A 26,496-nucleotide genomic window follows, 5' to 3' on the forward strand; every position below is an offset into this window, starting at 1 on the left:
GAACTGTTCCTGTAATAAAGAGAATAAGCAGTTTGTCCCTTTCCTAATGGCTGGTTCTGCAAACATATTTCTGCTCAAATTTCTTTTTTCTTTATGCAAATTCTATAATGCGCCTGTCTCTTTAAATTGGAATAAGCGGCAGGTGTGTGTCTTGTCGTCTTCTCTCACTCAGCTGTTTGCAAATCATGACAGCTGTTGTATACACACATTAAAGATATCTCTCATTGAACCATTGTTTTTCCTTCTGACCTTTGTAATTACATGGTCCACCTCTCCGGTTCAGCCGTCTGCCTCCAGCTCCGCACAAACGTAACATATACTCATCCTCCTTTCCAATGCTGTGTCCTTACACCCCCCGCCCCCCCCCCCACACACATGCAACCTCTGCGCCCTCTTTACTGTGTGGCATCTTCCCAGCACAACTGCTGAGGCTATGACCTCCAGTACCTTAGCATCCCTGTGGTTGTTTTCTAAACCAATCTGTTCTTCATATCTGACTGTCCCCGAACACACACACAGTCACACACACATCCGCCCCCACTGTGCAGCTAAACGCCCCTTGACAATGAAAAATGTCGCCCACTTCTTCTTACACCTGCCATTTTCTCTATCTTTTTTCTTCTTTGGAATAGATGTATTTCTTCTAATTCACTCCCGCTTTCCTTTTCTTTCTGCCTTTTTGCTCACTCTTTTCCACCAAAGTGACATTTTGTGTTGGCACACTCTGTTTCTACCTCGTTTTTCCTCTATTTCTCTCACTCTCTCTATCGCTGCCGCCCCCCTTTGCATTCATCTACCACCCCCTCCCTTATTTCCCTCTCTCTCTTTCTTGCCTCTCCCTCTCTCCCACCCTCCCTCACTCTAAGGCACTGCAGTGAAGTCTGTTGATAGGATTGAGGCGTTTTTCTCCGCTCTGCGCTGAGAGAGAGAGAGACTGCAGCATGCTGCACTGCATTCACACTAGAGCACATGAGAATCTGCCCACAAAAGCACACGCGTGTCCGTTTGCTAACGCTGCAGCCGTCGGATTCACCGCAGCACAGATGTTTGAGCGTGTGAGCTCATTCAAAGAGGGTAACTTGTGTCTTAAGGTGTCTAAATCTGCCCCCACACACACACCCCCGGCATTCATGCACATCAGCGACTCCTCCCACTTATCCCCCCCATCCATCCAGGTCGACAGCAGGACGGTGTAGCGACTCGGCCGCAGCGCTGAAACTGGAGCTTCACCCTGACAGCTTTTGGTTTCCCTCTTGGACATTGTAGGATTATAACACTATTCTGGAAACGTCATCGAGGTCGAGAAGATTTATCTAGGAGACTGAACGCTTTGGTGTTTGTCTACGTGTGTGTTCCGGTTGTTTTTTTCAAAGCGTTGGACTGACGCACGGATACTGCAGCAGAACTGCAGGGGCCTGCACGCTAACCTGGAGGACATGAGGACCCAGCGGAACCCCCGCCCCTGAGCTCCAGACCCTGCTGCTTCTGCACATTCTGCTGAGGTGCTGCTCTCTCATTTGCTCTGGAGGTTTATTGGGGTGCGTGTGTATGTGTGTATATTTGTGGTGGAGGTGAATGCTTTTTTGTGCCGTCGCAGTGCTGTGTTGAGGATGCTGGAGTGATTGGGTTGGAAGGGCCTAGTCCGGTTTTTCTCTGCTTGTGTGCATGCGTGTGTATGTGATGGCTGATAAAAGATAGTGACCGAGCGTGCCAGTGTCGTAACCGTCTGCTGAATTGCCCTGTGCATGTGTGTGTGTGGTGTAGCTGAGCAGAGCTCTCGGAGGCCAATAGGATGCTGACAGCTCGTGATGGAGCTCGGGATGAAGCTCAGAAGCTGCACAGGAAATGGATGAAGCACCAGGCCTTCATGGCCGAACTCGCCCGCAACAAAGAATGGCTCGCCAAGATCGAACAGGTGAGTCACCAGAGCTGAAATGAAATAAGGGAAAGCAATTAATTTACAGGTGGGAGATACGAATACCAGCTGCTTTGCAGGTGACTCCATGATCAAACACGCTGGCAATTTTTTGCACATGACCACAGTTTCTTGTAAATGTACTGGGGTATGTAATGTATATGTAAACATATAGAAGACAGAGAATATGCTAGAATTGCTTCCTGTTCATGCTAAGTGAGCAGTGTTCATAGACCTTACTTACTGTACTGAAAAGTGTGGAAAAGAATATAGAGGCATGAGGGATTGCTAAAAAGAAACATGACAATATAAGATTCTGTTAAAATGAAGTGGAGGATTGATTCAAGAAGAGAATGGATTGATGACAGATTCACTATCGATTGAGAATGGATTCAGGCATGGTGGATGGGTCCACGTCACGACATAATCAGAATTGGTTGAATTATGGATTGGTTGCATGCAGGCAGGCTGTGGATTGGTTAACAACAGTTTCAGCATTGGTTAAGGATGAGTATAGGGCATTTAGCATTGGCCAAGGATGAGGACAAATGTGACTGGGCGAGAGAATGTTTGAGAGGTTTTTGGAGACATTTGTCATTGGGTTAGGATTGCGTTTAGCACAGATTCAGGACATAGTGAACGATGGGTTTAGGACACATTCGGAATGGGTTAAAAGTATACATAATTATTTGATTAACCATTCAAAACTTGTATATGACTCTTTTGTGAAACACAAAAGATATTTTCAAAAATGTCAATGAAATGAAATACAATGAAAGTCAATGGGGTCCAAAGTTGTATTTTTCTTTTGTGTTCTGCTGAAGAAAGGGTTGAAATGACATGAGGGTGAGTAAATGATGAAAGAAATTTCATCTTTGGGTGAACTGTTCCTTTAATGATGTTCTCATTCAAGAGCTGAATATGATCTTGTTAGTGTAAAAGAAGACAGGAAAAAAGCTTTAGTAATAAAAATGTCAGTGATGGTGGAGTAAAGAGGCATGTGAGAAATGAAGAAGATTCACAGAGCAGTATGATCCCACAGTGCTCTGCTCACATCCGCATGTATGTTCGCATCTTATTTTGAATGTCATTATCCAGTAAGTATAATATTTGATGTGTATATAACATGTTTTATGATGCCATACAATACAATATTTGATCCCAAGTGACCTGTTTTGATCCAGCAAATGCTGTCCTAATAAATTGCTTATTGTGACCTGAGACGTCACAGGACGTTCAGGTGCACGTGATATATGATGTCAGTATCTTGTGTGACATTAATATGATTAGCATGTTAATAAGTCTGATTCTGTAATAGGCATTCAGTGGGTTTCTGCTGGTGGTGCAGCACATAAGATGACAAAGAATTGTGTGACATGAGGCATTATGTGTTGCTGCGTGACTACACAGCTACTGACAGTGACATCATTCTCCTTTCATGCCGGCAATTGGTGTAAACTTGCCGAATTGCCTGAATGATATGTACTTAATATTGTGTCAAATTGTCACAAAAGCACCATTAAACATACACACACACATGCAGTTCAGCTAGAAGAGGGAAACAATGGAATTATATACGTAATAAAAATGTGATATAATAAAAGCCTTTACACAAGTACATATGTTTGTTTATTGATGATATTAAACACTATGGATAGAGATGCTAGAATGTGGTAGCGTTAGTCAGGACAGGTGTGTCACGTGTGTTTGGTTTAGATTGCGGTTACGTGCTGATGTTTAAGTCACTGTTGAGCTGTGATCATTCAGTCTGCGTACGTGTGGTGGATTCAAGCAGGTTTATTCGATGTTGTGGGCCTTCTGTTTCTTCTCATGTTTCTTGTTTCGATGTTTCATTTCGTGTGGTACAACAATTGCAGTGTGATTGTATTCACAGTTCACAGAGGAATAAAACCTTTAAAATGCAGACTTCCCTGCCTTTGTGCTGACTGTACTTTTGCACAATAACAATTAAGCTTATGTTTCTGATTTTAAATGTCAGTCTTGTTTTTCTAAAATGTATGTGTTGGAGCTTGCCTGGAGGTGCTCCTCTAACAGGAATTATGAAAGTCAACAGGCAGTTTTTAGGCAGTAATCTGTCTGGGTTATGACCTGATAATTCTTCTCATGACAACAGAGAATATGTCCTCTTATCAGTGTTCTTTGTAATGTATGGGACAAACATTTTGTGTTGAGAAAGGATGTCTTGGTATGCCATTTCCACCACTGGTTATAATGAATGTCATGTGGTGCATACAATCTGTAAATGCCAGTGAGAATCAGCATCTTCTCGGGTACTTTACTACTGTACAGTATGTACATGTGATTGTCATGGATCTCCAGGGCTTTTGGGAAACTGTGGTTTCTAGTACAACAATGCATTTTCAAGGCATTGAGCAATTCCAATGGACCATATCAAACATGCCCACCAATCTCATGAGTGAAATAGCTCTTTATTCTCTGGATGTTGTTGTGAATTAGGTTCCAGGCTCAATAGCAGGTGCATTGGGAAACGTATGTAGGTCTACGTATGTAAAATATTCTGTGTTACTGCCTAGATTGTTTTCGGACTCAGCTAGTGAAGTCAAAGTTGAATGCCTGTGTGTATTGTGTGTTGACTTTGAATTGTCAGACGGCTGTCCGTTCAGTCTGGTTTGATAGAGTCTTATTCAGCTTTCTCTGCAATCTGCTAACATGCTTCCTTTTCTCTCTCTGATCTTCAGGGTTTTGTTTCAGACATGCAGATTCTCTATCAGAAAGGTTTTTTTGCAGGTCATTTTAGAATTTCGAGTTTTTGCATTTTACGTTTAAGAATTCTAGATGTGTCTGTTTTTCACAATGAACACTTACACACTGCAAGGTTTTATGAGTGACACGTTTAAATGCAGAAGTAAAGCCACTAAATTATTTTCTTCAGTTTTATTCCGTATTATTACAGTTTGTTTACTCATGAAATTGCAGTGATCTCCACATACAGTATAGCGATGGTTTGTCCCTACTAGGGTGCAAACCAGAAACATGAATGTCAACATTTTCTGACATTTGCTATACTATTACAAGCTAGTTTGACCACAGTAGGCCTACTGTTAGGAGGTGCATTTATGACCTGCTCCATCAGTTTGAGTTTTATAAGTTTTAACCTAACCTTTTACATTATGCATTCAATTTTATTGTTATATAAAATTTCCAAATCCAACGCGATTTTAAATTATTACCATTCATTCTTGTTGAGTTAAAAGATTTCAAACAATTTATAGATATTATTTGACAGAATTAAAATATTAATTGGAACATAAATAAACGTTTAAGACATAAATTACAGGTGTAAAAATATAAAAAAACATTGTATTTAATATACAGCATATTTAATAATCATGTTTTGCATGTTAACCATATGCTCTTCTTCAGTAGTTGAAACACTGATCAGGTGATTACGTGGTCAAAGTTTTTGACCAGAATTCTGAGTTAATTTTTTCATGTTAACTACCAATCTGATGTAGTTGAAACGCTATTTGGGTGATTACATGACAGATGTCCCATTTTGGTTTGTTGTATTTGTTTTATATACAAAATCTTTTGTCTGGCACTTTACAGTTAACGTCTATAAATGTGACGTCTTCTGTTTATGTTTTAAGAGCTGATGCTTGAAACACTGCACGCTCTATCAAATGTAATGCTGGTAAGAGCAGACTTACGTCTTGTCCTTTGATTTGCTTGCACTGCACTTGAAGAGAGACACGTCTGTGATGCGCTTGTAAATTTTCTACTCACGACTTGATATTCACTTCGATTTTGTACTGTACATACAGTGCGGATTTAATGTACATTTAGTTTCAAAATAACACGCCTCTTACAAATAATCATATTAATAAATAATTAAAATCATATTTATTAAATAATATAAATCACATTTATAAATAACATTAATAAATAAAATAATCATAAATAAACTTTGTACATACAGAAATATTGCTGCAGTGTGTATGTGGCCGATTATTCACACAATTCTAGAGATTCGGGATCTCTTTTATATTTATATAAGAAGCTCCAAAGTTACCAAAGCGAGCCTTAGAGAGCAAGTCAAGGTTATGTCCAAATACTTTTAACACATTAGACTGTTGAGTTGGTTTCTAAAGGTTAGTCTTGCATAAAGCACATAAATATAAGATACTCATTGTAACAGACAAAATTATTTATTTATTTATATATACATGTATATATATTTTAAACATTAATCTAACTAATCTGTCACAAAACACACAAGTAGGAAACATAAAACAATTAAATAAATAAAAAATAATTGTTAATATTTGTTAAGTGAGATTTTAGAGGACTTGAGCACAAGTCTCCACTTAAATTGTACGTCCCCTCTTATTTAAAGTGTACCATTTTTCATTCTTTGAAGCCCAGAACTGGACTAAGATGGCTGCCAGTATTTTATGAATGTGATTTCTGTAGCCCTGAGAGCAATTACACCATCACACACAAACACGCTCACGCATAGATAGTGGTACGTATCCACGGAAATGTGAGTTAATGAGGCTGTAACCTGAGAAACAGCATAAGCGGTGACATTGAGTCCAACTGTGATTGAAGAACTCTTCGTCCTTTTGGAAGGGTTACATCCCTACCCCCTCCCCCACTTCCAGACTCACTCAGCAGCACAGCATCCTCGATGACAGACAGATGGCTGGACCAATCACAGGACACAATGGTGTCCTCAGAGCTGACCTTGCTTCCTAGTTCTAGAAACCGAGGGCCATACCGGTTACAGGAACACATGACGAAACATAACATGAATAGAATTCCTTTCTATCTGTCGCTGCTTCTTTATTCTTTCAAATCCATCAGTTTCTCTCTCTTTTTATTTTTCCATCTCCTTTCCCAGCTTATTTCATCTCTGACTGTCTTTGTTTCGACTTGTCTCTTTCTTTGTGTTTTTCTGTCTTTTTCTCTCTTGTCTCACGGTTTCTCTCTCTTTCTTACACACACACTTTTTCTCTCTGCAGTACGGGGGGAGCAGGCGACTTGTGCCAAAAGGAGAAATGCTGCACTGCATTATGAAACACAAACGCACACGTATATGGACACACGTGTGCACACACACACAGCTCTCTAAAAGAGAGAGATTATCTTAGACTGTTAAAGATAATACATGTAACATGTACATGTTTTTTTGCACTGTGTAAAGGTTCATTCTCCTCTGCAGAGAGAGAGAGAGAGAGAGAGAGAGAGAGAGGGGGAGAGTGTTTGTGCCCTATTTTAGGAGGCTGGACTTTAGCCATAGCTGTGAAGAGACAGATACTCTCATTACTTTGATCTCTCTCCATCATACACACACACTCACATTGAAAGCGTACAGTGGTGAGGGTCAGAGACAGTCAGAGGGTTATGTTACATTTGTGTGTGTGTCCTGTGTGAGTCAGTTTGTGGGCACCAAATGTGTGAAATTTCCTACCGTGAGTGGAATTGCGTAAAGGTATAGTTCACCCAAAAATGAACATTCTTTTGTCATTTACTCACCATCATGTCATTCCAAACCTGTATAACTTTCTTCTGCAAAACACAAAAGGAGATATTTGGAAGAAGGTTTGTAACCAAACCCCATTGACTTTCACTGTTTGGACACAAAACTCGAAATATCTTCTTTCATGTTCCAAGGAAGAAAGAGTCATATACAGGTTCTGAATGACATATTTAATAAATATATTAGGGTTTCTGTTAGGACTTAATTTAGGGGTTGAGAGAAATCAAAGTCTTCATCATAATTAAAAAACAAATGTCTATGTGTGTGTATGTGTAGGAGGGCGAGGAGCTGATTCAGGAACAGCCCGAGTTACGTTCAGTGGTGCAGATAAAGTTGAAAGAAATCAGAGAGTGCTGGTCTCACCTAGAAAACACCACTAAGGTCAAGGCCCGGCAGCTGTTTGAAACCCAAAATCACCGTACTAGTGACGTACCCGTCAACAGCCTCAGTGACCTGGACCAGCATCTCACCATCATACAGGACCAGCCACCCACACTGAGCTCCGCCCACACCACTCAACCCACCCTTCTACAGCCCCGCCCCACTTTTAGCCAGCAGCTGCAGAGGATTCAAGTGAGTGTCTAAACCAGCAACATCCAATAAAAATATGTCTCGATCGGTAATGCACATTGAAATCTCAAGAAAATGTTTTTGTAATTTCTCTCATCTTTTCTCAGTCGATGGAAGCCAAGATGCAGCTTTATCACGGTGTTGGGGAAGTGAGAGGCGGAGCTGATCAGCGAAGACTGGAGGGGGAGGAGCCAAGAGGCATAGCGGAGACACGAATCGTGCGTCTCATTGAGCCTTTGAAGGAAAGAAGGCGTATCCTTCTGGCTTCGAAAGAAATGCACCAGGTCACCCAGGACCTGGAGGATGAGATTGTGAGTGTCTCTCTCCTTTTCAGTTTGTTGCAATCATAGGCTATTCTTATTCTTTATAGTTTAGTTAGTGTCTTTAGCACAAGGTAAAGTTTCATAGATATAGCGTGGTGTTCTTAAAGACATCACTTACACAAAATAAAGTGTGTCAACGTTAACTCACCCAATATCTAAAGAACTGAACTGCAACTAGCAACACCTTTTCAACAAAATCGAACTTTTATATTTATCTGTACCTTTTTCTTGTTTTATCATCCGTAGATATGGATTCAGGAGCGGTTGCATCTGGCCTCATCTTCGGAATATGGCACCAATCTCCAGAGTGTCCAGCTGTTAATAAAAAGCCATGAGGTGGGAATCCTTTTCTGAACCCTACTAGGACAGGATTTTGGAAAATTCACTGAATTACAGGAATAATCTGTGTCCCAACCGGCTATAAATGATTATTGTAGTATTTGAGCAATTCAAGCCCCTCTCAGACAAAAATAGGTTAATATGATTAACTGGAATCAATTTACAGCCCTGATAAGAATACTAATACCATGAGAAGTAAAAGGGGCAGGTGCAAGGAGTCTGTGGTCCGTGTTATAAACCACCTTAAATGGTCCCAACCTGTGCTGGGAAAATGGTGGTTTTCATGGATGATGATAAATTCTGAGACACAGGAGCCATGAGGTCATCATCTTACTGTTCACCAGACCTTAGGGAACATCTTGATCTGATGTAACTGACCTCATCAAATGATGCAAGAGGATGTTTCATTCCTTAACTGTGATGCTATTAAAGTTATGAAAGAGCAATTGGATGAGCATCTGTGAATTGATTTATTTCCATGTTTTAATTTAGGCCCTGTCAGTCAATCACTCTCGATCTCAAAGACAAATCTGTTCAACTGAATATCATCTGAAATGTATTAATTATGAATTACCTGTCATCTTAATTATTTGACCTTGAGCTAGTGGATTTGCTTCTGATTTCTGAGATTAATGTTGATTGTCTGGACCGGATATTTGACTGTGTTTATTTGGTCGTCAGGCTTTGCAGATAGAAATGCTGGCTCGGAGAGGGCGGCTGGAAGAAGTGCTGGACAGGGCGGAGGTTGTCGCTGCTTTGCAAACCCCAGAGGTGGAGATTGTGCGGGAGGGGGCAGGGCACGTGAGGCAGCTGTGGGAGGTGCTACAGGTACAGATGGAACGTCGCTCAGTGATGCTGGAGGCTGTAAGCCACGCCCAGCAGTACTATACCCAGGCAGCAAAGGCGGAGTCTTGGCTCAGTGGACAGAAACTTCAGGTTCTCAATGAGGAAAAAGGAAACGTATGTACTGTATCTTATAATTGCAGCATTATTCAGAAGTGTTATTATCATTTACAATATAAGATAACTGGGTTTAGAATGACACTGGGTTAACAATTTCTCCCTCTCCTCTCTGTCTGCAGGATGAAGCGAGTACTCTGAAACTACTAAAGGAGCAACTGGCTTTAGACCAGACAGTGGAGAATTATGCTGAAACCGTGAGCTCACTGTCCCAGCTGTGCCGTCGTATGCTTGAGCTGGGACATCCCGACAGGTAAATACAGACACATAAATGTGTATCAGTTACAGACAATAATTTATGGCGTTTTATTGGTCACTAGGTTTCAATGTCTTTCGCGTCACTGGGTGTTTCTCGTTGTGTCTCTCAGTGAGCAGATCACCAAACAGCAGGCTCATATAGACCGGCTCTAAGTGTCTCTGAAAGATCTGGTTGAGCAGAGAAAGACAAAGCTGGAGCAGCAGTACTGGCTGTATCAGCTGAAGCGAGAGGTGGAGGCGCTGGAAAAATGGATCACTGAGAGAGAGTCTGTGGCAAGCTCCACTGAGCTCGGAGAGAACCTGGAGCATGTCACGGTATCACACACACAACACAATGTCAAGTGTTTTATCTGTTTACCTAATTCGTGCCAGTTTTTTAGTAAAATAAATAATTATCTATGTAATCTTTTATCAAAATGTAATCGATTGCTTTACATAATATAAATAATGTCAACCAATAGCCAAATAGCTATATATGCTACTGTTGTGACTGTTGTAACAGTATATAGTGTAGGCTATACAGTATATACTGTTAACTTGTGTACTTGTATTATCTCAAATGTTTCCAAAAATGTTTAAATCTAGAGAGATTAGTAATTTTATTCTGTGTAATGTCCCCACGCCCAATTTTCATGATCTTTTATTTCCCAATAAATATATTCAAAGTAATTGATCAGAAAGTCTATCACAATAAAAAATTTAATGGGTTGCGAATGTTGAAGTTAAGTTCATGTTACTCCTTTGTAAACTTTGGAGCCCTGTAGCCCCTGACTCAAAATTTTAGGAGCGCAAGCAGAAAATTTAGTGGCACACCTTAAATCAGCCTGCAATGCAATTATTCACATTTCCCCTCAAAATAACTGTATTACTGATAATGACAAATACTTGATAACAGGAGATTTGGTTCTGCTTATTTAAAAAGAGGCAGAGCCTACAGAGAAGCTTTGTTATTGATTGGTGCTAAATAGAAAGACTGTTTAAACTCTGAATCCACCAGACCAAGTTAGAAATCTCAATTCAGATGAAACCAACAGAAATTGTGCATGTCAAAAAAGTATATATTTTATTGTTTAGAGTTTTACACATTAAAGCAAAATGAAAGGTCTCGATTGTATTAGCTTTCCTGTGGCTCAGTGGTTAGAGCATGGCGCTAGCAACGCCAAGGTCATGGGTTCGATCCCAGCGGATTGGCACATAGTCAGAAACAAGTACAGTGCAATCGTCTGCCAAATGCATAAATGTAAATGTATTAAGGACACTTAAATGTAAATATAACGTCAAATAATACTTGACAAGAGCATTCGTCTGTCGTTCGAACTCCTTCGCGGTTAGTTTCGTTTTAAACATCTCAAATATTAAAAAATCCAACACAGCGAATTATAGTAATGCGCTCTACCGACAGATTCGGTGGAGGGCCGATGCGGACCTAAAAATGCCAGGGCCGATTTTTCTTCCTAGTCCCTCCCTGACTGTTACTGACTGCCTGGGCATATGAACATTAACGTTCACACTAAAGCCTACATCACATGATAATGTTATGACGCGTATTTTCCATTATTATCAATTATCATCTGGTATTTGTCTGTTGTAATCGACATCGGGATATTTGCGAGACATCGGCGATATACGATAACATCGTCACATCGCCCAGCCCTAATGCGCTCACGTTGTGTGTGTGTAAACTTGTCAATGACGACCTGAACTGTGCGCAGAAAACATCAGTGACGCCTGACTCGTCTTTCCACATAAAATAACAACTAGAAAAAATTCCAAATTTGCAGGTCGCACATGACCTGTCTCGAAAACTGATCGCAAAATGCAACCATTTGGTCGCAGTCTGGAATCCTGCTCCTGCAGTCTTTAAAAATGTATTTTCTTTGCTCTATGGTGCTTCCAGGCTCTACAGGAGAGCTTTACTCGGTTCTCGTCTGAGACACGTTCAGTGGGCCAGAAACAGATGGATTCCGTCAACAAAATGGTGAATGAGATGATTGACTGCAGTCATTCTGATGCCGCCACCATCGCAGAATGGAAGGACGGACTGAACGAGTCCTGGGCGGATCTTCTGGAGCTCATGGAGACCAGAGCACAGATGCTTGCTGCCTCCTTCCAGCTGCATAAGTTTTTTACTGATTGTCAGGAGGTACATGAAGAAACAAACATGAAAACATTCACAGTTCCATATACACACATACAAAATAAGCAGGTCGACTGCATTCATCGGACCCAGGAAAAAATGTACGGTAATAGAAAAAAAACACAAAACAAGACAACTACACACACAAAAAACAGCTGCTGTATTAATATAAAGCAGTGAAAATAGATGTTTGCTTTAAACTCAGGGACAGTTCTAATAATAACAGATGGGCTTTCTTTAAGGAGGTAAATGCTTAAACATCTGTGCTCAGCTGTTACGCATGTGCGTGTTCCCGTGTTTTGTAGGTGTTGGTCCAAATTGAAGGAAAGATGAGGCAGCTGCCGGAGGTGAGGTCATGTCAAGTGAGCTCGGCCAACCCTGGCACACTTCAGAGACTCCTGCACTCCTTTGAGCACTCCCTGCAGCTGCTGGTCTCCCAGGTAACACACACACGTCAGCACCTGTTCTGACCAGGTGCGACAGCTACGATAAATAAGTGTTTAGACTGGTTCATCCTCCCAACCCAGCAAGGGGAAGTTCCCATTTCTACTCAAATGCATTATAACTCTTACAACTGTTACAACTATCACACAGGGCTGAATACTCACACCAGTGTGAATAACATTCTGTGTCTAAAATATTAACTGAACAGGGTACTGTAGCTGGGGTTATTTGTATTTTAAGATTAAAATAAGATCTAGGCTGGTGACTATATGGTCGTTCCTTGAAGAGGGTATTTAGAGTATCACCATTGTGTCATGGGGTTTGTCACTGTCACTGTTTGATCACCATATCTTTTTCTATAGAAACGGGAGGTTTACGTGTGACTTGAGTCTGATAGATTTTATTGTTACCTTTATTTGCTGGTTGGATGGAGGCAAGTGGGGTCTAGGTTGGGGAAGGGACATTTTTGTTGTGCATAGCAATTTATTTAGACATATATTTCTAGGAAGAAAATTATGGTCATTTTAAATACATGAACTTGCTAAAAGTTAATTCTGTAACACATTATGGTTGTATTTGTTAACATTAGGTCATGCATTAGCTAAAATTATACAAAAACAATATTTCTACAGCATATCTTAGTTCATTATTTTCATCATTTACTAATCATTTTTTTAATCAAAAGTGGTCACTGTTAACATTAATGGACCGTTATAATTAAATTAACAAAGATTAATAAATGTAAAAAAATGTAGCATGTAGATGCCCTCAATACTAAAAAGCAGTTACTTACAGTCATAAAATAAAAAAATATTAGGGCTGTCAAACGATTAATCACATCCAGAATAAAAGTTTTTGTTACATAATATATGTCTGTGTATTTATTTTGTATTTATAAACACATACATGTATACATATTTAGGAAATATTTACATGTATTTATTTTAGGGTTGGTCAAGTTAATGCGTTATTATCGCGTTAACCATTCATTAATTAACGCCAACAATTATTTTATCATGCCTTAACGCAGTTTTTTAAGTATTATTTTATTTCGAAAGTAGGCTACATTGCTCACTAGCTCTGAAACGTACAGACAAACCATGGGTCACAGAAGGGGTGGGATGTTGATCGGTACTGGCTTGGGATGGGCTTCACCACGCATCTCAACCAAATGATAGCATGGGTTGGCCGAAGCTCCAATAGCGTGCACATGAACTAGGAATGCCAGAACTGAATGGAAAAGGTACCGAACTCTTACATGGACATTTTGTTTGAAATATCTTCCAGACGGCGGAGTTGATAGAACAGACCACCCCATTTCGTCTCCCCTCCTTCAGCCAGGCGCTTATCTATCAGTGCCCTCGCCCCACAAAGACGTAATATGCGCGGGTGCAAAAGGCTTATTTAATGCTATTGATGATAAAGTGGAAGGAAATCAATAGCCTGCAGAATACAAAAATAAAGCAGCAACGATAACGAATTGTGTTGCGTGTAGGCCTATTGTATGCAGTGTGAGGCTAATGCAGAAAACATGTTGTCTGAAACGGACAAATAAACACAAAATTACGTCTAAATTCCCATATTAGCAAGGGTCCAAGTAAAAGTAGTCCGTTTTATGAACGTTAATAGCTTGGAAACAAAACGGACGCGTTTACAGTGTATTAGATGCGTATATCTGTATGGAGCGCTCTTAAACGGGCTGCAGCATAATAAAGATCTTTGTTTATAATGTTCATCAAACAACAAAGGACGGGCCTAAAACACTCACTCATATTAAAGGAATTGTGTTCTCCTTAAATGAATTGTTAAGATAAAGAAAAAGGAAAGTACAATAATTTAGTTGTTAAAGATGTGCTTTAAATACACTTTAAACACAGTACACTTTACACTTTGTGTTGAAAGAGAGTTTATGTATAAGCAATAAAATCAATAATCATTATAACTTGTTTTTCTATATCAAACTAGACAGAACGTTAATGCCCTGGCAGTGGCAGATAGCTTTGGTTTTATATTTATATATGTTTGAGTTGAAATTTAAATATTTTAATTTAAAATTGTTAATGCTATGTAAAGGAAATACTGTTGTAGAAAAGCACATTATTTGTTTAAAGTGTTTGCAAACCAAATCTTATTGCACTTTTGTTCATATAGCAGTACCTTATAAAATGAAATATCACAATACACTACTTTTGAATTCATTATAGAATCTTACTCTTAACAATGCGATTAATCGCGATTAATCACAGAAACAAATTTAATCGTTGCCCAGCACTAATTTATTTATATTTACCAATAATTTATTTAAATTATATATTACTTTTTATATTTTTCTTAAATATATACAGTACATGTATGTGTATGTTTTTATAAATACAGAATTAATGCACAGTACACAGACATTTAAGCAAAGAGAGAAAGGTTAATAGTATGACACAACGACTCTATCGCTTTCCCTCTTCAGGTACGTCAGCTGCAAGAAAACGCAGCTCAGCTGCGAGCCATTTACGCCGGAGAGAAGGCAGATGCCATTCTGAGCCGTGAGCAGGAAGTGATGCAGGCCTGGAAAGAGCTCCTCGTTGCGTGCGAGGGCAGTCGCGTACAGATCACCACAGTTACCGATAAGATCCAGTTCTTTGCCATGGTGCGGGAACTGAGCATGTGGATGGATGGAATCATGGGACAGATCGGCACGGCTGACAGCGCAAGGTACCAGATAAATTATAGAACATTAGCTCTGAATGTACAGTTGAATTTTAGACAGGAGTCAAGTGTGCATGGTTAATGTGTGCGCGTGTGTGTCTGGTTTGTATCTGGGCATGGGTTGTGGCGCTGGGTGGGTCGCTGCGTGTGTGTCAGGGACATCTCTATGCTGGAGGGGATGATGTCGCAGCATCAGAGCCTGAAAATTAAGATGGACAACAAGAGCAAGAACTTTGTGCATTGCGTGGAGATGGGAAAGATGCTTCTCGCAGCCCGCAACCCTGCGGCTGAAGAGGTACACAAATGCTTGAACCTGAGTTCTTATAATTTGAATGTAATTTTTCCTATTTTTTATTTTGTCTCAGTACGAGTATGTTTTTTCAGTGTTTTATTGTTTGTGTTTATAAGTTAAATTTTTACTTAATTTTTACACTATGGCTGCATTTTTCTGCATTTTCTTGCATTTAACATTTTAAGTCAGTTGGAAATGATTAAAGTAATTTCAGGGAAAACATATGAATACAATATATCGACAGGATCTATCAAATATATTGTCGCAAGGCTGAAAATATGGAGTCTTTTTTAGTAATATGGCCTAGCTTAAAGTGATAGTTCACCCAAAAATTCTGTCATCATTTACTCAAACGCTTTCACAGAACACAAACAAAGATATTTTGAAGAAAGTTGGTAACCGAACAGTGCCGGCACTCACTTCTGTTGTATGGACACAAAACCAATGCGTGTGATTGATTGTCGGTTAACAACATTCTTCAAAATATCTTCTTCTGTGTTCTGTAAAAGAGAAAGAAAGTCATACAGGTTTGAAATGACAAGAGAGTGAGTAAATGATGACAGAATTTTCATTTTTGGGTGAACTATTACTTAAAAGATTGCATCATTTATAAATGACTTCAATGTCCTTCTCACTCCATCCAGGTAAAGGAGAAGCTGGACTATGTGATAGCAAAGCAGAAAGAGTTAAATGACCGATGGGAGCAGCACTGGGAAAAGCTTCAACTGGGTCAGTGATCATAACGTTGCTGTGATGTTCTTGTCATGTTATAATTGCCAGTCTACAGTCTTGATAGCTTAATCTTAGTCGTCTTTGTTTGCTGCACCAGAGATATAAATATGGCATAAATATGTGACCCTGCCTGTGAAAACCAAGCTGAAGTCATTTTTTTTGTGATTACCTTTTTTCTACATAAAATCACCCAACATAATGTAAAGAATACTTTAATATGAACTAAGTAAAGCCAAGTCAAAGATTGAAATTATAGTGAAATGACATTCTATAATGAATTTTTGTGCTTCTAATCTTAGCCTGGATTTCACAGAAAGGATCATATATATCTTACTCACCATAAAATTGTATTTGGATGATATTTGTCTTTAAGAATTATTTTTTTACATGTCCATTAGTGACAAAACAATGTAAAGAAAAATGAATCTCATTGATCTGATTGGCTCATGTGACCTACATCAACATCATTCTTACTATTTGATTTAATACATTTTTATAATTCCAAGTTTTTTGTGCCTTACAGCCCAACAGAGGCTACAGTCTACCCAGCCGGGATTGGCTGAGCAGTCCTGGCTCACAATCAAGGAGCCAATCACTCCAACCACTCGTGAGGCAGGGGGCGGGACTGACGAGGTAGAGGAGCTGATTCGCAGGCACGAAGCATTCCGCAAGGCCGCGGCCACATGGAAGGACCATTTCAGCTCATTGCGACAGGTCGCTGTGAAAACAAAGACTAACATTAATAAAAATACACAACTATCTTTATTTATGTATTTTTATATGTATTTTCTCCAGGCAGAAAAGTTGAAGGAGGAACAGAACAAGCCTGCCACCTCCTCACTCCTCAGCAGGCAGATGTTTCCTCTCTCCTGCCTTGTGCCCAGCTCCTCATCCTCTTCTTCGTCCTCCTCTCTCTTCCGTAACCCTCTTCAGGACTCGCTTCTGGAGTCCAAGCCCGGGCCGGACCTCATACACTCCATTGAACACACAATGGCGCACGCGCTTACCCAGCGACTTGGGTCCACCCTGAACCCCTACTCACCCGTCATGAATGGCTCACCTTACCACGGGCTCAACCAGCCATCAGGGCTCGTAGGGGAGGGTCTTTCCTACCATGGGCTAAAACAACAGGGTGTTTCGGTATTGGATAATTCGAGCTATCCCGGGTTAAACCAACAAGTTGGTGTCTTGGGGGTCAACAGCTCAAGCTACACTGGATTAAACCAACAGGGTGCTTTAGGAGACGACAACTCCGGCTACCACAGCCTGAACCATTTAGGGGCTGTGGGGGTGGTAGAACCCAAAATGGGATATGCTTGGCAGCAACTGAATGCTGACTGCCGTCAGCCCAAAATCAACCACATTCACAAGGCCGTTCCACCTTTACTGGAGGCGCACCGAGCTCAGCTCGCCTGTGGAGGAGCAAACATGCCGGCTCCCCCTATGGGCATGGACCCCTCGCTAGAGATGATCCACAGCCGTTTACAGAGGGACCCCCGTGGTAGCCGGTCCGACCCGCAGATGGATCACATGAGGCGGGAGAGAGAGTACCGCCTTGGCCGACAGACCTCCAGCGAGCAAGAGATCCAGGCGCGACTCAATGAGCTCCCGCTTATAGTTAGACAAGAACGATACCGTCGGAGAATGGAGAGACAGTCGTCTAGCGAGCAGGAGGGAAGCGGGAGGCAAAGAGTACAAAAACATGACTCCAGCGATGCAGATTCTGGGAGAGAGCCGTCCGACAAGAAACCATCCGGGTGAGTCAAGTCATGTTTATTTGTAAAGGGGTTTTTACAACACATATTTCTTCAAGTGAGCTTTACAGAAATGTCTCTGTTTTAATAAGGCTACCCTACTATGGCAACAGATGACCGACTGTATGATAATATAGTGAATATACAAAATGATCCCTGAAATTAACCTTAGAAAACCTCGCTTCAGAGAATTATAATGTATGTTTGAAGTATACATGAATATTGATACATATGTCCTCATTTAGATAGCTAGATAAATGTGTGTGTGTGTGTGTGTGCGTTCATGTTTGTATATCCCGGTGGGGACCTAAACCTGAATACACACCAACACATGGGGACTCGTGTTACCGTGGGGACCAAAATTGAGGTCCCCAGGGGCAAAAAAGCTAATAAATTGTACAGAACAATATTTTTTACAAATCTAAAAATGCAAAAAGTGTTCTATGATCTTTAGGTTTAGGGATAGGCTTAGGGGATAGAATATACAGTTTGTACAGTATAAAAACATTACGCCTATGGACTGTCCCCACGGGGATAGTCAACCAAAGCCTGTGCCTGTGCGTGTGTTTGTGTGTGTGTGTGTGGCTTTTAGTTTTGGGGGCAAAGTCGCCGCCCCCTATAAATTAGCTAAATCTGACAAAACCTTATTTTTCAGGAGATCCAGACAGGGACATTCTTGATAGGAAATACATTACAATATTCTTTGATTAATAAATATTAGCTGTTTTTAGCGGTGGGATTTACATTTTGATATGTAGGTAAATTGTACATCTGCTTGTGTGTCTAACTTGGTTTGCTTTCTGATCTTTTTTTTTTAGGGAGAAGCGTTCCACTATGGCTGAGATAGTTGAACAAGTTCAGGAGAGAGAAGCTTGAAATGTATGTGTCATGTATTTGTATTAGATTTCCTATTTATGATAGTTTTGTTTCACATCATCTTACCCCTTATATAATTTACATCCATGCATGTGGCTGATGCTTTTTCCCAAAGCGACAGTGCACTATGTTTGTATTATACTGAACCCATGACAATGTTAATCATCTAAACAATTATTTACAGTTTGGTTTGACACTGTTCATTTTTTAGACAGTATTTGCAGAAAAGCAATTCACACACCTTCAACCTAAGGATTTAGTTTTTATCCTGTTTGTTTTTGTACTAAAAGCATTTACATCCTTGTTACACATATATATGACTATATAATATATGTCAGGAACAGTGTCTCTAGAGTATCATGGTTTGGTGTGTTGCTCAAGGGCACAATGGTGAGAGAGCAGAGTTGTGATCTCAGCTCTCTACCTTATAAGTCATCCTCAATAGTTAAAGACTGAACATTTTGGTCAGAGACTCAATCAGATCCTGTATTACATTTTTTTTGTCAAGTACAATTGATTTTTTGAGGATTTTACATTGCAGAGTTGTGGCATAAAACCAGTTAACTTGTTTAGTTTTGAATGACGACAAAAAAGAGGACATGATGTTATAGACGGTTTCATCGAACACACACACCCAAAGTAAACTTCAGGTCTGTGTTTGTTGATTGGTCTGGCTAGTGGCTAATAATATAACTATTTGTATTTTACTTAAATTATATTACTTAATTATATTAATATTGTATAGCATAATAATTGTATTAAATAAACAATTTGTTGAGTTTTATTGTATATTAATTTTATTAAATAAACAGTTTGTGGAATGGGTCGTGTAACTTTGTCGCATTTAAGTTTAGTCAAGTTACAGTTCTTCTGCTGGTAACCCAAAATGATACTGGCTAGTCATACTTTTAACTTGCTAGCTAATGTAATTTACTTGTTATTTCGTTTGCTTGTTTTCAGAAATAATCTACAGTGACTCTATTCTTTGCAGATGTGTACCGGAAGTTAAGTTTGGGCCACAAAAGCGTGCATGCGCAGTAACATGTTTATGTTGTTGCTTTGAAACCGTCTATACATATTATTATTATTATTATTATTATTAATAAGCGTTTTTATGAAGCACATCTCCACCCACATGAAAAATGTCTATAATGCATAACAAAACCTTATCCACCTATCCACCTTATCTCCTAGAGAATTAGCCCCAGACTTTACATTAAAACAACTAAAAATATTTTTCTTCACTAAATAATTTATGTAAGTGCTTTAACAAAAACACAAGCTTCACATTTTTGCTGTTCAACCCTCCAGAATGCCATTAGCCACTTTAAGTGCATTATTGTACACACACTTTCCTTTTTTACATTATTCTCTGAGGCAACTGACTTGTGAAATGTCTTTTTTTAGGCAAGAGGGGAGATGTACCGGCCCTCCAGCAGCCTCTCTGCACCAGTGGGCCGCTTGGATCGACCCCGCGCACGTGATCGCCCCAAACCACGGCGGAGACCTCGCCCGAAAGAACCCGAGGAGCCACGGAGGTCACGTTCTGCTCCTTCGCAGAGCATCCCAACTACACCCCAACCTCCTACACACACCATCCAGCATGAAGGATTTCTCTACAGGAAACATGAGGAGGAGGGAAAAGAGAGGAGCCCTAACAGGTGTGCTGCTACTTACAAGCCTACTAACAATGTGTAACCACTTTTTGTCTGAACTTCTTGTGATCTTAACGGGTTTTCTGAATGCTTATCATGGCAATTTTATCTACAAATATTAGTGGATTTAAAATAGCATGCGTATTACATTGTTAAAAATGCATCGGTCACTTCAAATGACTCACTGTTTTGCACCTCCTACAGCAAGTCGTGGGTGAATCTGTTTTGTGTGCTCAAACAAGGAGAGATCGGTTTCTACAAGGACGCAAGGCACAGGACCACACCCTATAACGATGAGCCCCTTCTCAACCTGGCCATCTGCACTTTTGACACTACCAATGGATATAAAAAGAAGAAGAATGTCTTCATTCTCAGGTAAAACAAATCAGTATGATGTTGAAGACAAAGTGGATTACACAGAATTTCAATTGAAAGAGTTTGCGTAAGACTTAAGGACTAGATTGGGCAAAAAAATCTGTTTAGTGCAAGAGTAATATTTTGGTACATTTTCCAAACAAATACATGCATTTAAACTGAAATGTATGTAAATGTAAAATAAAAAAATTAAGCAATTCATTCTTAAAATTAAATTATTTATATAAAACTATCATACATAGATTAGTGGTTCTCAACAGGGGGGCCCCATCTGATCTCTAAGGTGGCCTCAAGATGACGAATATTTAAAATGAGCATTGAAATCCATTTAAAAAAGTTACTTTAACTATTTTATTATTTTATAAATGTTTTTGCAGTTAATGTCAAGCTTTAACATATCTTATGAGGACTGTAAGCTTAGGAAGAGGTAAATGTTACACTTTTTGTTTAAAGGTAAATATGATTTTTTTTCAGGACCACTGCTGATGGGGATTACATCTTCCTGGCCAAGGATGAGGTATGTCAGACATGCCAGCACCCCCAAACCCACCCCCAAGTGTGGCCTTCTATAAAAAATAAAAATTGTATAAAAAATGTTTATATACTTTGCTTTATATATATCGATCAGACATCAAATGAGGCTTCATTTTACACTTTTTAGTTTCAACTTGATTTCCAAAGAATGCACATACTAATAAAAATTATACTTTAAATACACTGCGCATCACTTCAAATAAATAAATAATAAATAAATAAAAGTGTTTGCCATGTGCACAGATGTAATGTACACTGTAAAAAAGCTGCAAGTAAAAAAACCCTGAAAATGTACCAGTAATGTTCTGCCAGTACATTATCCATACATTTTACAGGCATTTCCATTCATTTTAGAGCACAAATTCAAAATACAGGTGAAACTGCTGTAAAAAACCTATAATGAAAGTTCTGAAAAATTATTACAGTACATTGTGCCCTATTTTTACAGACTTTTTTACAGTGTAGGATTAGCCCAAATCATATTTATATACGGTCACAGCCTTATTACAAAAGTGCATGTGTTTTTCCTCTCTCAGGAGGATCTGAAGGGTTGGGTCAACAGTATCAATGCTAGCCTAAAAGAGATCGAAGAAATTGCTAAGTGGGAAAAAGCCACAAACTCCTCCACCGACCCTGACAAATCAGAGCGCAAGGAGCGATCAGAAGGAGCGGAGCCATCCGAGGGGGCGGAGAGGTCAGAGAAGTCTGAACGTTCAGACCGATCAGATAAAATAGAGGCATCGGACAAAAGCTCAGAAAAGAGGGACGCATCAGAGAAAGAAAGCGGAGGGAGAGGAGAACGAGGGGAGAGAGCGGAAAGGGCAGAACGGGGTTCCAGGGGTTCCAGCACTTCCGGGAAAAGCAAGTGACTCATCTCTCCACACTTTTATTTGCTCATCCATCCCTCCATCTTTCCAGAGAGAAGACAGGACCTGTGTTTCTCTGTCTCAGTTTCTCTGTTTGTCCTGACAGCCTGATTTCAGGACGGACGTGTCCCTCGTTGATGCGTGTCTGTGTGCGTGCCAATGTGTTCAAGAGAAAGAATATGTTAACGGTATATGAAAATATCCCAGCAATCAGAGGGCCTGTTTAGACGCCCCGCTCGACTCTCACAGAAAAGGCACTTTAGATTATTGAGGATGACTATAACCCTTGATATTTTAGAAGCGTTTTAAGAAGCAATATACTGTATGTAGTGACACCGCTTGTTTTAGCTGCTCCGCTCTTCTGAGCTCGTGCAACAGAGAGAGAGAAAGTACTAGAAAGAAATCTGTGGTAGATATGATTCTCCTGACATCCTTACGCACCCCCACACAGACATACACACACTCGGTGCATTATGGGTAAATGTTCAGTATGGAACGCCATTCTCTCACCTGAGGCTGTACACGTCTTCCACCCGCTGCTTGTGATAACAGTTTTAATCATCACGTCGAGTGATTCAGTCCATGCCGAGGAGTCTCAATCGCAGGCCATGAATATAACGTGTAATGACTGTCTGACAATGTGTGTGTTTGTGTGAATGTGCACACAGCTCCGTGCAAAAAGGAGCTCAGATGTATTATGTATAATCTCATGGATCGTATTTATTAGGTTATTGCTATACAAATGTAACGTGCGAGGTTCTCTCTATTCTTTCGTGAACGAAGAGGAGCTAAGTACGATCAGTCACACTCCGTACGTGTACAAATATGCTGCTTTTTAATCATCTTCGCCCCTCACGTCACCTTTTGATTGTAAAACGATTAGTACACATAAAATAGGGTGTCTGTGACTTTGTCATGCTATAATGAAAAAGATTGTATATATATATATATAAATATATATTTGTATATATACTAGTAAACGAGATTTACTTCTATGAACTGCAGCAACTAATTACAATAAAATGATCATTTTTATCAACCTACGGAAATGTAACAAGTTAAAAAAAGAATTTGTTGTTTAAAGAGCCCCAGGCTGAATTTAGATGCGTGTAAGTCGCCCGTTTCGAGGTCTCTTGCATACACTCAAAGAGACCGAGATTCTTTTACTGTTTGTTTTTCTTTTGGCCGGGGCGTGAGATCGGGATCCTTGTAAAACCGTTCAGATGCTCATCAGAGACTGCGATTGTATTCCATTTAAATATACAGAGAACTGTCTCTCAACAACTGTTGCGGTTACTATAACAAGGACAATTCTCCCCGAACTAGTCAATTATATAGGTACAAATTACAAAAAAATAATACAAACTAAAATATCAGAATAAACAGGAATTCTTTCAAAACAGACAAATTGAAATGTTTTGTAAGTGTTTTTCTTTCACTAATTTGTACTGATGGTCCGAAGGCTGTGGTTTTAAGTTGTAAATCACCTTGCTGAGGTAAAGCTAACTTTTTTTGGAGTTTTTCTACCAGTCGTAGCCGAGTTTAAAACAATAAGTAATATCATGAATCATAATGCCACCTCTAGTCCAACACTATCTTGAAACCTTCTGCCTCAAAAATAAACATTGAGACTTATCTAAAACACTTATCTAGCTGACACAGAATCTCTAAGCAAAAGTAAAAGTGACATTATGCCACAAAACCCAATGCTTCCCCACTGTAAGAAGCCTTACGAATATGCAGTATTGTCCATCAGTGGGGTATGTGCACACGGAGAGATGACGTCCTTCCGCTAAAATCTCTGCCAGTTCTGTTACATCCGGCGCCATAGGGAAAAATGGTGTTTCGCTTCAGGATGGACATAGGATTACGATCAACAACGTGAGTCTAATTATTCAAACAGCAACCAAAAAGGAGAAGCACTTCAGGCCATCTGTTTCAAGGCACATCTACAAATATGAAAAAAAGCTAAGTGAACTTTTGCACTTAATACAGGCATGATCACAGAGGCACTTAACAATGCTCACCCGCAGTGCTCTCGGTTCGCCGAAATTTGAACGTTTTCTTACTAAACATTGTTATCACTTGGTGAAAATCCCCTTAGTGCTATGAGAGCGGAAGTGACCTAGCTGGCAGCGGATTTTACGTCATCGTCCCGTGTGCATATTTCCCTTCACAGATTGATCCACGATCAGAAAACAGAGATACAGAATGGGAAAAACAAGGTAGACAGACTCAGGATGAAAGAACACTTTTAAAAATAAAGGTACTTCACGATGCCATAGCAGAACTTTTCTTGTCTAAATGGTTCCATAAAGAACCTTTAAAGAGTACATAACTAGCGATTTTTAATTTCCTACTTTGGTTTATGGAGTGTCCAACAACAAGTTTATGTACATAGAAGATGTAAAAACACGATTATTTCATAATAATAGGCAGTTATTCTAACCTTACTTCTTGACTGACTCTCAAATAATTCGTTCCGCGATTCATCTGTCTAATCCCCTCCTTTCCGCTAGCCTAGTCTGATGTGATTGGTCAGATGGTCTAGTCTGCTGTGATTGGTCTACCGCAAATGAGGCTCACGAGCTACAGTGTTTGGGGGAGAAGAGTGAAGTTGTCCCAGGCAGTCCTAGCAAAACGTAGGCGGGGACTATATGTAGTGACGTAAATCCGTGGCGGTTCGCAAATCGGACTAGGAACCTTTGCGTGATTCAGAGTCGACTCCCTTTTTTCCAAGACGATAACTTTGTTATTCATTCACCTTTGGATTAACAACTTGGCAGACTTTCACACATGGCAAAATTACACACCGCTTGAAATGTCATTTTCATGATCTCATGTTATGTACTCTTTAACATCCGAAGAACCTTTCTGTTTTACAAAAGGTTTGTGTGGACAGAAAAATTCTTCAGATTATGAAAAGGTAAAATGGAGATGGTTCTTTAAAGAACCTTTGACTGAATAGTTCTAAAACGGTTCTTCATATGGCATCGCTGTGAAGAACCTTTAAAGCACCTTTATTTTCAAGAGTGTAGGCCAAAATCATTAAACACTTCTGAAAATATTACATACGGAAACACCTGATCAGCTCCAGGAACGTGTCGGATACTTTGATCTGCATGTAAAGATAAATTTGGTCAAATTCTAATCTAATCTAAATTGGTCATTGAAGGTACAGAACTTCAACCTACAATGAGCATGCTGACGTTTCTGTTGTCACATAAAACAAAAGAACACACATCACACGAGTGCGTTTCTGGCTCGTGTTAAACATGCTTTGATTATTAGAAACTGCATAAATGGAGAGGTAATGACACATGATTTGTACTGTATATCTGTCTCTGATAAATGTGATCGAGTGGACGTGTGTTTGTTGTTAAAGTGTTGCTGTGTTTGTCTCTGTTTCGTGTTTGCTGAAGCAACCAGCCAACCAGCTACCAAACCCCGCCACCAAAGCATATCCAAAACTGACTTCATTTTCAGACTCTTCAGCTTTATCTGTCATTTCTTTCAGAGTGACCTCATCTAAGGTCCGTCTGCAAAAAGCACAATTTCACCAATCTCTGGAGTATTAGAAAAGACACCGGATGCTGTCCTACACCGTGATTCCTGCATTTCTGAAAGCAACCACCTGAGTTCACTGTTGCGTTTATTTCGCTCTGTGAATCTATCAGCAGTTAGAAACACAAACTCAAGATAATGCTGAAATAACTTCTTTTGAACTCTTCATTGAACTTATTTTTCTATATGATCAAAACTCAGTATTTGTGTGTGATTCAGTCTTCTTTGCTAAGCCTTGCTTAATTTATTTAGCAGTGCCACCCGCTTGCCATTTATCCAGCTTGACCTCACCAGCAAGTCTTTGTTTTTTTTTTATTTTGGAAAGAATGTAAAAAAAACAAGCCCTAAAATAAAGGAGGATGCGTGTGGGTTGCCCTCCTAAATCCAAAGTCAGTTGTTTTACACGTGAAACTAAAGAAAAAACACTTATTAAGTTGCATGAAAGAGAATATAGAGGTGATTTCTATGCAACAGTTGTGCATGTTTATCAAAAAGGGTTTCAATCTTCAGCAAAGCACTGGGTTTGGATGACGATGATGAAGAAATGAGTGGAATGAGCAGATGACTTGTATAGAAATGTGACATTAAATCATTTATGAACTGATATCTGCACTAATTCATAAATACAGTTGTATATATCGGTGTGATGTGGAGTCTTAATTTCTGTGATTGTGTTTA

The 26,496-nt window shown here is 39.7% G+C and overlaps 1 protein-coding gene across 1 annotated transcript; it reads left to right on the forward strand.

Moving 5' to 3' along the window:
- The first annotated feature begins 888 nt into the window (after positions 1–888).
- On the forward strand, positions 889–26,455 carry sptbn4a (spectrin, beta, non-erythrocytic 4a). The gene is given in 21 exon segments (XM_057324083.1): positions 889–1,502; positions 1,765–1,915; positions 7,716–8,012; positions 8,117–8,320; positions 8,579–8,668; positions 9,353–9,631; positions 9,754–9,884; positions 10,000–10,204; positions 11,787–12,032; positions 12,332–12,466; positions 14,932–15,176; positions 15,327–15,465; positions 16,107–16,191; positions 16,718–16,908; positions 16,990–17,951; positions 18,767–18,827; positions 20,232–20,485; positions 20,684–20,854; positions 21,329–21,371; positions 21,925–22,249; positions 25,772–26,455. Coding segments are annotated over 20 exon segments (4,191 nt in total). The 5' UTR covers positions 889–1,502; positions 1,765–1,792; the 3' UTR covers positions 25,777–26,455.
- Positions 26,456–26,496: the final 41 nt, after the last annotated feature.

Source organism: Triplophysa rosa, linkage group LG2 (genome assembly GCF_024868665.1).
Source record: "Triplophysa rosa linkage group LG2, Trosa_1v2, whole genome shotgun sequence".
Lineage (NCBI taxonomy): Eukaryota > Metazoa > Chordata > Actinopteri > Cypriniformes > Nemacheilidae > Triplophysa > Triplophysa rosa.